Source organism: Panthera pardus, unplaced genomic scaffold (assembly GCF_024362965.1).
Source record: "Panthera pardus isolate Hobbes unplaced genomic scaffold, ASM2436296v1 HiC_scaffold_18, whole genome shotgun sequence".
Lineage (NCBI taxonomy): Eukaryota > Metazoa > Chordata > Mammalia > Carnivora > Felidae > Panthera > Panthera pardus.
In genome coordinates, this window is record NW_026526743.1 from 13,785,213 (window position 1) to 13,797,555 (window position 12,343).

The 12,343-nt window shown below is 55.6% G+C and overlaps 1 protein-coding gene across 1 annotated transcript; it reads right to left on the reverse strand.

The window, feature by feature from the left end:
* Positions 1–570: 570 nt before the first annotated feature.
* Positions 571–12,140, reverse strand: CYP2S1 (cytochrome P450 family 2 subfamily S member 1). The gene is given in 10 exon segments (XM_019434565.2): positions 571–1,725; positions 1,727–1,899; positions 2,006–2,147; positions 3,998–4,185; positions 5,417–5,558; positions 7,487–7,666; positions 7,802–7,962; positions 8,418–8,567; positions 10,425–10,590; positions 11,716–12,140. Coding segments are annotated over 10 exon segments (1,857 nt in total). The 5' UTR covers positions 11,887–12,140; the 3' UTR covers positions 571–1,341.
* Between the last annotated feature and the right edge of the window lie 203 nt (positions 12,141–12,343).

Here is a 12,343-nt window from a genome sequence, read left to right on the forward strand (position 1 = left end):
AATAAACTAAAAAAAGAAAGAAAAGAAAACTAGCAGAAAGTTGATGGTTATCAACGAGGCCAGGTGATGGGCAAATTAAAAAAAAAAAACTAGCAGAAAGTTGATGGTTATCAATGAGGCCAGGTGATGGGCACAGGGGTTCATTACACCATTCTCTCTATTTTTGTGTTTGAAAACTTCCCTTCCTTGTGACAGGAAGGCAGGAGGAAAAGAGCCTGTGGAAGAGGCAAAGCTGGGTCAGGAATGCTGTTCCGGCAGGCAGCTTTCAGACTGGGAAAGTTCCCAGGGCCGGGATCTGGAACTTCACCTGTAGGCTCTCCCTGGCTGGGCCCCCCGCCCCACCCCAGGCTTGTAGTTCAGCCTGTTACTTTCTCCCTGCCCGCACCCCCCTCCCCACATCAGCTTCACCGGAAGCGAGGCCCAGGACAGGCCCCCCCTCCCCCCTCCACATCTGGTGTACTGATGTCAACAGCCAGGGTGGGCGGGGGCCATGTTTTTTAGCTCCCCGCCCAGCCTCGAGGGAGGGGCGGACCCCCCATTCCCACCCCTTACTCACAATGACAGACACTGTCACAGGCACACCAGGCCCTGACAGGGGCCAGACATCAACTTTTATTGCAAAATGGGGACCTTCAAGTCACAAGGACGTCAGAACTGGCCTCTTCCCTGACACCGGGAGTTGGAATCTGGCCCCAACTGGGTCATCGAGCCCCTTTCACCGGGTCTAACTGGGGCGTGGGGAGGGGAGGTGGGTCAGTGTGTATGTGTGGAGGGACAGGCAGGGGAGGCTTTTAACATGGTTACATAAACAAGAGAGGGGGGGGGCGGCTCTGATCGGAGGGTCCAGTGTGTCCCAAGTTTCCTTGGTTCCCAGGCCTGTGCGCACAACTGCACACTCGGGGATATATTTATATTTGGGAGAATCTGAGCATCAAGGGGCTTGGAAAGGGGTATCCTTGAGGGCTGAAGGTCTGGAGGAGGCCAGGGCTGTGTTCCCCGGGAATGGCGTGTCTCAGTGAGAAGATACTTGGAAATGGGATGGTGTCATGTGTGGGCTGGCTGTGTGGTTCAGAGGTCGGGGGCATGCGGACAGCGATGGCCATGTGCCTGGATTGCAGTGTGGCTGCGAGAGAGAGAGGGTATGCTGGGGCTGAAGACAGGGCCGGTCTCTCTGTGTGGGGACATGACCCAGGAAGGGGCACGTTCCCCTCTGCAGCAGGCTCCCAGAACTGGCAGCATTGGTAAGTTGGATGGGCGAAGAGGGTGTGTGGGCCCTGAACATAGAGGCTGTTTCTGTGGCTTGTTAAGGTAGGAGCCAAACTCCCACATGCGGGTTGCACATCAAGGGGAGTTGTGTTGTGTACGAGATGGTGTGTTATCTGGGCACATGGTCGTGACTCCAGATGCACTAAATCTGTGACTACAGAAAGCCTGTGTGGCAGAGTTGACTCGTGGACCTTTCCGTGCCCATGTGAAGTGGGGGGGGGGGGGGTTGCGTGTCTCGGCAGCTGCGTGGGCTGAGTGAGCGTGGCCCTGTGGACGTGTAGGCTGAGTATCTGCGACCGACCCTAGAAAACAGCTCCAGGTGTGTGGACGTGGCTGCCTGTGGTGTGGACTTGCGGTTCTGGAGACACAAGTGTGTTCACGCCCACCCCCATGAGAAGGCCACCATCTCCCATGGCTCCCTCCGTCATCGGGGCCACAGGATGGGTGGAGGTCAGTGGGGCCGGACTTGTAGCTGGAAGGCTGGGGGGATGTTGAAAAGGCCGCTGAAGGCTGGCTGGAGGCTCAGGGTCCCTGGCGGGCACGGGCTCTCCAGGGAGAAGGCCTGCAGGATGGCGGTAAAGAGGAGGAACAGTTCTGCCCGAGCCAGGCCCTCTCCGAGGCAGACGCGCTTCCCTGCAGGGAACAGGGAGACAGAGCTGGGCCGGCCCTCCTCACCCACAGGTGTGGGGAGGATGGGCAGGTGAGCAGGGACGTGAGCAGGGACAGGCCCAGCAAGTACCTAAGGAGAAGGGCAAGAATGCCTCCTGCTTCTGGAACCGTCCGTCCGCATCTAGAAATCGTTCTGGATTGAATTCCTCTGGCTTTTCGAAGACCTCAGGATCATGCAGGACAGAGCCGAGGAGGGGGAAGACCTCGGTGCCCTGAAGGGGAATAATAACAAAGTTACAAATATCCCTCCCCACCCAGACAGGAGGGCAGAGCACAAGAGTCCGGAGTGTCAGAGACTCCAGTTCACAAAACACAATGGCATCAACGTGTTTCAAGGGCTTGTTATGGGCCAGGTACTTTGTTAAGCATTAAAAAATTTTTTTTTTAACGTTTGTTTATTTTTGAGAGAGAGAGAGAGAGAGAGACACACACACACACACACACACACACAGAATGCAAGCGTGGGAAGGACAGAGAGAGAGGGAGACACAGGATCCGAAGCAGGCTCCAGGCTCCGAGCTGTCAGCACAGAGCCCGACGCAGGGCTCAAATCCACTGACCGCGAGATCATGACCTGAGCCAAAGTTGGACGCGTAACCGGCTGAGCCACCCAGGCACCCCAATTAAGCATTTTTGATATATTCTCTCTTATGTAACATGTATGTGTATCTTGCTCGGTCTCACATCCACAAACATACACTTGAATCCGCTAAAGCTTTTTCACAAGGCTGGGAAGTATTTCTGACATGACTCCCATTTTCAAGATGGGAAAACAGAGGCCCAAAGAACTTAAGCAACTTGCCCAAGGCACCATTCGGTGACAGCAGAGTTTGTTATTTTTTAATTTTGTCTTTCAACTTTGAGGGTATGTTGTGATTCATCTGTGGCTGTCCTAAGCTACCTGGCCAGAGTCCAGCTCTTTCCCACAGTGCTCTTCCAGGGGTAAAACCAAGGCTGGGTAGGTGAGGGCTGTCCCTGACGACTCCCCTCCGCCCAGCTCCCGCTCCTCCCCCGCCCCCTCCCAGTGGCGGTCGAGATCAGTTACAGCGTTCCCAAGGCTGTGCAGTGGAGGGGGGCTCCAAAAAACACAGGTTCATGCTATGGCTATTAAAATAAGAGAAGCAGGTAACTGTGGTTAAAGCACAGGCCCTGAGTGTAAATCCTGCCTTTACCATTGTAGGCTGGGTGATCCCAGCAAGTCTTCTCATCTTTAAAGGCCAGTTTCCTCATCTGTAAAACGGACATAATAGTGTAGGGTTGCTCTGAAGGATGAAGATTAAGTAAGGTAATATATTTGTGAAGCATTTAGAACGATACCTGGTGAGAGCAAGTCCTTAATCACTGATGCCTGTTGTTTACATAATCACTATCAAGAGTTGCGACAGTCACTGCACTAGCAGTGCAGGCCGAACGGGGAACCCCTGGGGAACCCCCGACACCCTGCACCAAGAGCGGAGTTGGTGTTTTGCAAGCATTGTCTTGCAGGTTCCTTAAGATCTCAAATTAATATTATTTTGTTCCCGATGTAGAAGAGGGGTGGAGAGTGGTTCAGAGGGTGAAGTGATTTGCCCAAGGTCCCAGAGAAAAAACAGATCGTAACTACTATGGGTTTGATTCTAAGAGGAGGCAGCAGCTTGCGGGACGACGGCACCTGGGGTTCCCGGGCGGACATCGCCCCCTGGTGGTGCTGGCTCCGAGTTGCTCTTTAATGGAGGGCAGGAGTTGGGCGGGGCGTGGGGAAGAAGGGAGGGAGGGGTTTGATGGTGGGGGTTTACAGCAGTTCCTAAATTGCTTCCCTGTCACCTCTGGCTTGTGATTGTCCCAGCCACCCTGGAAGGAGGTAGAATTAGGATATCCGTTGGACAGATAGGGAGCTGAGGCCCAGAGACAGAGGCAAGGGCAAGAGAAATGCATCCAGAAAGAAACAAACAGGACAGGGAAGGAGAGAGGGACACCAAGAAAGGGATGTCAGAGAGAGACCAATAATCAGAAAAAGTCAGAGACACAGACAGCAACAGACTCAGGCCTGAGGCCGAGACGACCACTGGGTGCAGGCGCCCACCTGGGGAAGGGTGTACCCTCGGAAGCAGGTGGTCCTCGTGAGGGCGTGGGGCATGCCCATGGGCACCAGAGCCAGCAGCCGTTGCGCCTCATGCAAAACTGCGTCCGTGTAGGGGAGGCGGGCTCGGTCCCCCAGGCCTGGCGCCCGGCCAGCCCCCAGCTCCCGGGTCAGCTCCTCCCGGACACGCTCTGCACGGAGGAAGAGGAAGGCTGGAGTCAGAGGTGGGGTGGGGCCCCGCCATCCTACCCTTGGAAGCCCCATCTTCTCAAAGTGGCGGTGGTTGGGGTGAGGCTGGTGGGCAGGGAGGAGGTTCCCAGATCGCACTGAGCCAGAGTCCCCATGACCTATGTGCTGAGCACAGGGTCTCTCCTCTCAATTCCCACAGCAATGCTGCGAGGTGGGATACCATTATCCATCCGCATTTCCCAGATGAGAAAACTGAGGCCCAGATTGCTAAAGTCAAGCGGACTCCATTCTGCTGAGGCCACCTTCCAGGTCACCCCACCCCACTGGCTTGAGGGCATTTGATGCAGCTGCCTGACTCCAAAATGCTGGGCTTTCCCAGAGCTCACACCCCCAGCTCTGCCTCTCAGCCAGTCATCTTTCGCTTCTTGCTTGTGCCCTAATGACCTTAGTTTTTGTTTTAAGTAATTTCTACACCCAACATGGGGCTCAAACTCACTACCCTGAGATCAAGACCTGACTTGAGACCAAGAGTTGGTTGTTTAATCGACTGAGCCACCCAGGCGCCCCTCCCTTCCCCTTTTTAAGTGAACTCTATGCCCAACATGCTACTTGAACTCAGGACCCTGAGATCAAGGATCCTGTTAAGTCCTGACCCGGATGTCTTGTGGCCTCGTGGATGCCTCCCCGCAGGTGGCCCCAGGTCCCTTACACTTGTCCTAAACTGGCCTCAGCATCTCCCCTGAAACAGCTCCTCATTCCTTCTGTCCCCATCTCAGGGTGCCTCCATGGCCCTCTGGTCCCAAAATCCCCTGGGCCTCCCGTGTCATTCTCTACCTGCTCACCCAGCCCCTCTTCTCCCCCCACAGCTTGGCCCAGGCCTGTCCTCTCCTGCCCAGGTCCCTATCCCATCCTCTTCCCTGGGCTCCCGGCATCTTCTTTCACCCGGAAAGATTTTTTGTAAAAGGCTAATTGAACCCTGCCCTCCTCTGCTCAGCATCCTTCTGTGGTTCCCCATTGCTCAGGATCAGGCATACAAGGCCCCCTGCCTCACCTCTCATTTCACTACGCTTCACACATCAACCTGCAGCCCCCACCGCCCCCAAGTTCTCGCTCGTCAGACACCCCCAATGCCGGGTTCATTCTCGCCACCAGGCTCCAGCTCGTTCTCCTGAACATTCTTCCTCTTGAGCCCTCACTTCCGTTCCCAGGGCTGGCTGGTCCAAAGGCTCCTACCTTGGACCTGAGGGTATTTCAGCAGAAGCAAGAGGGCGTAGCGGACCGTGGTGCTGACCGTGACCGTCCCGGCAAACAGCAGATAAATGACTGTCATCAACAAGTTCTTGTCAGTCCATTCTGTGTTTGGGTCTTGCTCTTCCTGGAAGAAACCAGGCAGAAGGGCTCAGAGAACTCAGGCTGTGGGGAGCAGAGGCCCAGCACAGCCACGCCTGGGGCTGCAACACAGCAAGTTGAAGCTTTGTCGGGGGGGTGGGGGTTGTATAAATGTTTGGGCAAGTTGGGAAGTGGACTCTTGATATTAATTTTCTTTGGTTGGAATGTTTTTGAAAATGAAAGAGCATGGCCACTATAAAAAACAAACAAACAGAAAATGGCACGTGGTGAGGATGTGGAGAAACCGGAACCCTGTCACCCTCAGTGGGGATGTCAGATGGCGCAGCTATGGGCAATGGTATGAGGTTCCTTAAGCAATTAAAATGGAAGGGGCGCTTGGGTGGCTCAGTCTGTTGAGTGCCCAACTTTGGCTCAGGTCACGATCTCACAGTTGGTGAGGTTCAAGCCCCGCGTCAGACTTGGTGCAGACAGCTAGGAGCCTGAAGCCTGCTTCGGATTCTGTGTCTCCTTCTTTCTCTCCCCTTCCCCCTCTTGTGCTCCTCCCCCCAAATAAACAAACATTTAAAAAATTTCTTTTTAATGAAAATAGAATTATGGTATGATCTAGCATTTCCACTTCTGGGCAGGGAACCCAACAAATGGAGAGCAAGATCTTGAAGAGGTATTTGTTCATAGCAACGTGATTCATAACAGACCAAAGGAGGAAGCAGCTCAAGTGTCCACTGACAGATGAATGGATGAGCCCAGTGTGGTCTATCCATGCGGTGGAATAAGGACTCAGCCTTAAAAAGGCTTAAAAAGGAAGGAAATGCTGTTACAGGCTACAACATGGATGAACCTTGAGGATATCACGCTAAGCGAGATAAGCCAATCGCAAAAGGACAAACCACTTACATGAGGTCCCTAGAACATGCAAACTCATAGAGACAGAACGGAGAAAGGTGGTTGCTGGGGGCTGGGAGGGGGCTAGGGAGTCCTTAACCAAGTAGAGAGTTTCTGTTTGATAAGATGAAAAAAAAGTTCTGGAGATTTTCTGCACGACAATGTGGATATATTAACACTACTGGACTTGACACTTAAAAATGGTCAAGGTAGGGGGCACCTGGCTCGAGGTGGGAGGAGCATGTGATTCTTGACCCAGAGGTTGTAAATTCGAGCCCTACATTAGATGTAGAGATTATTTAAAAATAAAATCTTTTTTTTTTAATGTTTACTTATTTATTTTGAGAGAGAGGGAGGGAGAGGGAGTGTGCGGGGCACAGGGAGAGAGAGAATCCCAAGCAGGCTCCACACTGTGAGCGCAGAGCCTGACGTGGGGCTTGATTCCATGACCTTGAGATCGTGACCTGAGCCGAAATCAAGAGCCAGATGCTTAACCGACTGAGCCACCCAGGTGCTTCCTAAAAATAAAATCTTTACCAAAAAAAATGGTTAAGGTGGTAAATTTTATGTGTGCTTTACCACGATTTCAAAAATTTTGTTTCATTTAGAAAATGAAAGTAGAAGGAAATGGGGTACGAGGTTAAGAAAAATGTTCTGTCTCTCCATTAACAGGGTGGCCGCATTTATTCCAAGGATGTGGCCCTGAATGTCTTCCATAATTCCAAAGTTCAGATAATTCAAAAGTAGTTATTTCCATAGGCTTAACCTTCATTGCAATTTCCTTGTAATAATATATTGTTCTTATTGAATGAAGGAAGTGGACTTTATTCCTGTAATTTGATATCACAAGGTCTCATAATCAAGTGATTTTACTTGACATGTCTTGGGGTGGGGTACAGTGGGGTACTGTACAGGTGGGGCCTGCACAGGGGGCTAAGGTCAGAGAGAGAGAGGGAGAAAGGGAGAGGGAGAGAGAGAGGGAGGCCTGACAGATTCCAGCTATACCAGAGTGGGCCCCAGCCTGGCCGCCAGCCCCATTCAGGAGGCCCCCCAACCCTGACCTTCCCCCACCTCTGCCATCTTCAGCAGGAAGGCATCCACAACGTCGCACGCAGGCCCGGAGGTGTCCGGGCTCCCCTTGTGTCGTTGCACCTGCTGGATGGCAAAGGTGGCCAGGATGCTCAAGTGACCAAGGAGTTGTGTGTGGGGGCCCGGCAGGTGCTGCAGTAGCTGGGAGAACATCTCGTAGGCCTGCGAGGGGCGGGGGAGAAGGACAGCTATTTCCATGGGGCCTGGCCCTGCACCAGCATGGAGGGGTGCTCTGGGGGTTACCTGGGAAAGGTAGGCAGGAACCTTTGGGGAAGAAGAGGGGTCCCACCCGCGTACCTGGCCCCATGGGGAACTGATCCCCAGCACGGCGCCACCAGCTGCCCGGACCACGGTCTGGAACTCCTCATCCTCATAGGGGAAGCGGAGGCCGAAGGTAAGGGAGCAGATGATGTTGGAGGTGGCCTGGGCCAGCAGCAGGGAGGGGTCAAATGGCTGTCCTGAGGAGGAGGGGGCAGGGAGGAGGGCTGTGACGGACAGGGGGCCAGACTCGACCAGAAGGAGACAGGCATAGAGAGAGACAGACAGAGGGATGAAAGACAGATGGAGAAACAGAAGGGGAAAGAGACAGACAGAGAGACAGGGAGAGACGGAGAAAGAGACAGGGAAAGAGAGACCGGGAAAGACTGAGTGAGAAAGATGGATAGGGAGAGAGACAAAGAAAGACAGACTTATAGGAGAGAGAAACAGAAAAATCGAGAAAGAAAAGAAGCACTAAGAGTGATGTGGCAGCACCAGGGGCACTGAGACCCCTGGAGAGACATGAGGACAGAGACAGAAGGTGGAGGAGGCGCTCCAGGAGGCGAACAGAGCCCTCAGCCCAGCGCCAGAGGGAAGGTCCTCCCCACCCTCGGGCACACCACAGGGCACCCCAGGCTCACCCCACCCTGCTGACCTTCTGTCCCCTGGAATGCCTCCACCAGACACCGGGCCTCCGCCTGGATCAGCTCCTCGCCTTCTCGCTTCCCCATGCCCAGGTCCCGCAGCGCGAGTGTGGTGAACCTCTTCAGCTGCCTCCATCGCTCCCCATTGGAGAAGAAAACCCCTGCACAGAAGGCTGGACTCAAGGAGGGACTGGCCCCCTCCCCCCCAACCCCCAGGACTGCTCCCTTCCTCCCACTGACGTGCCCAAGGGGGACTCCGAAGGTCCTGTCCCGAGTCCGTTATCAGCCTAGCCCAGGGGACTGGCAGGGGACTCCGTAAGTACTCAGTAAATGCCTAACCTTGGGTCAGAGGGTGACATTCTCCTGAGAAGCCGGCCACTCCTGTTCTGTGATGAACCAGGATGAGTGAGGACTTCTTCCTTGCATTTATCTTTTTATTCCTCTTTTCACGTCCCCCCTCCCCTGGAGTCCTTTTATCTCTCCTTCCTTCCCAACATTTACGGAGTACCATGGGGTCCCCTGCCCCACGTCATTTGGAAGCTGGAAACTGAAGCGGGAGGGAGGAGCATGGAACCGACTCTTCATCCTTCAGCTAAGGGTCTGCATTAGACAAAAACCTTGCCTTCTCTGAATTCAGCATCTCACCTGTGCAGTGCTGGCCCCTAGTGGCCTCCTGGGTGTCCCAAACTGGCCTCCGCACCTCTCCTCCTCCTCATTTCAGCCCACCATTCCCCAGCCCCGGCCCCTGTCCAGAGCCCTGGAAACCTCTCCCAGCCACCCCCCTCCCTTTCCCACGGCCTCAGCTCCAGCCCAGCAGAGTCCCCTCCCTGGGCTCCTACAAAGCAACCCGAGGATCTTTCTAGCTCTGACCATACTCCATCCCTACTTCCATCTACAGCTCCCAGAAAAACCCAAAACCAAGCGCTCTGGTGTGACTCAGGCCCCGCATGACCCACTTCTCCAGCTTTCTTACTCATCCTGCTGCAATTGAACTGGGGTTCTCTTGCTTCCTCAGTGCTGTCAGGATCCCCCCTCTAGGCTTTGCCCCCCCTGCCCCCCCCCCCTCCCCGTCTGGATCACTCACTCTCCATTCTCGCTGAACTAATTCCATTCCTCCTTCAGGTCTCATTGCAATTGTCCCCTACTCTGAGAAGCCTTCCTTGATTCCTCTCGGTCTCCCTCCCTTCCCCCTTCCAGTATAGTTCCCCTGTGTCCTGCTGTCAGAGCTGAAGGCAGGTTGCAGAATTCCATTCTCTCCCTCCAGTCTCATGACAAGCCCACCTCTCCTACAGTAAGACAGGATGCCACATCTGTCTTGGACATCTCTGTGTCCCCAGTACCCACTATAGGGCCAGGCATGATAGAGATTTGTCAATTTAATGAGTGAATGGATGCTTCTTCTCTCACCTCCATGCTTTCCTACGTGCTAGTCTCTGCTTGGAATGCCCTTCCCACTCATCCTAGGAGTCTGAGCTCAGACAACCCATCTTTCAAGACTCCCTGGACATCTCCCACCAAACAGGCCGGGTCAGGTGCCTCTTCAGGTTCCAGAAGTCCCAGGGCTTCCTCTATCCTGGCCCTGGCTTCTCTGCCTTCCCCATCCTAGGCCTGACCTCTCTGGCCTGTCACTGCCTGGGTCTTTCTTCCCAGTGGCTAACAAGCTCTAGGTCACTGCTGTGTCCCGATAGTGCCCAACACCAGGCTCCTACTTCCAGGCTTAGCAGAGAATAATTTTTATAACATGAAGTGTTCCCACCCATTCCCAGTGCCTAGAAAGCTCTCCTGGTCTCTCCCAGCCCTGGGGGCTTGACCTGGAGCAGTGATGCCATCGCTACACCCTGGCCCAGGGCTCATTCAATCCTCAGCAGGACCTCAGCAAGTGCTATTATCACCCCATGTCATGGATGAGGAAACCCAGGCTCAGGGACACTAAGTCACGCACAAAAAATCATACCAGTTAAGTGGTAGCAGGCTCTAAGGGAAGGAGCCAGGGGTCTCCAGCCCTGCTCATGACTCACCATGGCCTTCGAAAGTCCCGTCCAGCGTTGCCAGCATCCCCCGCCCACTGAACTCCTCAGCCTGACCTCCCAGGGCCTCCTGGACAGCTTCGTGCCCAACCAGGACCACCACGCGCCGCCAGGGACCCAGGTACACGGTGAACACTGGTCCATACTTCTTACTTAGCTGGGGGTAGGGAAGGAGAAGGGGCAGGTGCTGAGGGAAAGGCTATGGCCTCTTTCAGTTTAGATGTCCCCATCACAGCCCCATCACTGGATGAAGCACCTAGGAGGAACCCCCTCCCCTCCAGATGGAAATAGCCCCCTTGGGAGACTCAGTTCTCTTTCTGCATCAGGCTCTCAGGCCCCCTCCCCATAGAGTCCTCAACTCCTTATTTCCTACAGAGACCCCGGTTCAGACCCGGGGAAAACCCAGAACCACCCCTACCTCCCAACTCAGACATATGACAGCAAAAATGGGCAGCTGAGACTCTGACCTCTCCTGATTGCTGTTCTTCCCCTACCCCCAAACTAGCCACCCTTTTCAATCACTGCTAAACCCTCAGATTTTGGAGCAGACACTGCTGGGCACCTGCCAAATCTTTCCCCAAGACCCCCCTCCCCCTCCCCATGTTCTGGAGTCCCCCAGACTCCTTTTGAATGGGGAACCTCTGGCCTCTTCCTCTCTCCTGCAAAGGGTTGAAACTGTCTCAGCCTTCTTTCTTGCCCTCTTTCCCTGCTGTTCTGGAGACTTCCAGGTCCCTCCTAGCTGAGTCCCATGCAAACAGCACTCCCACGCCCCTATTCTCTGCAGACAAATACCTGGCACTCTCCAGCCAAACCTCCCCTTCCCACCAGCGACCGCTCCCCTTTTCTTTTCTGCCCCTCCCCAGCTACCTCTCCCCCTGGGACAGGCTTCCCTTCATCAGATTCTCTGCTGCTAGAGGGCTCTCTCCCAGTCTCTGGCTTTAATCCCCTGCTTCTAGCACCTTCCCAGGATTCTGTGGACCCCTCTGCCACTGGATCCTGCTCCCCTGCTCTCATCCTCTCTAGGATTCTGCTCCTCCTAGCCCTGGCCCCGCACCCCAGGGTCCTCTCACCCCAGCGCCCTCTTCCACCCTTCTCAGCTCCGGAGCCCTGCCCCACCCCAGAACGCCCATAACCCCTTCGCCCTTGCACCCTTCGCCTGCCTCCTCTAGGATACCCAAGGGCCTGTCTGTTCTGGCACTCCGCTTTCTCTCTCTCCTGGGGCCCCCTCCCTCTCTTGGCCCCGGACCCCCGCCCCAACCAGGGCGTCCCCGCCGCCCCTCACCCGCAAGAGCCCCAAGTACAGCGCCCCGGGCCGGAGCTGCAGGAGGTTCCCCAGCAGCGGCAGCGGCATGGGCCCCGGGGGCAGGTGGCCCGGGGTCCGGGGCAGCGCCAGCGTCAGCACCAAGAGCAGCAGCAGCACCAGCAGCAGCGTCCCGGTGCTGGCCGCCTCCATCTCGGCGGGTTGGCTCCTTCTCCTGGTTCCCAGACACTCCACGCGGCTGGGCCAGCTAGGGGCGGGAGCCGGGCGGCTCCTCGCGGTCGAAATCCGGCGGCGAGGGGCGGGGCAGCCAGCCCCTCCCCCTACCTACAGGCAGGATTCTCTCCCCGCCGCCGGATTTCTTTCTTCGAGACCCCTGCGGCCGCCGGGTGTGGGGACACGCTCTCGAACGGGTGTCTACCAGGTCACCTAGGTTCGGGGGGCGGAGACAGCGCCTGGGGCCCCAGGTAGGGCGTGGGCACACTGGAGGAGCCCGGGAGCCAGAGACTTTGGCTGTCTCCAGGAGGCCACACCCCGTGCCTGAAGGGGTGACCCGCGGCCGCCCTCCCCAGCTTCCACCTCCCTCCTCGAGGCTGTCGGGGTGTGCGTTCGCTTGTGCGTGCGCGCGTCTTTGAGCCGATTTCCTCCAGCA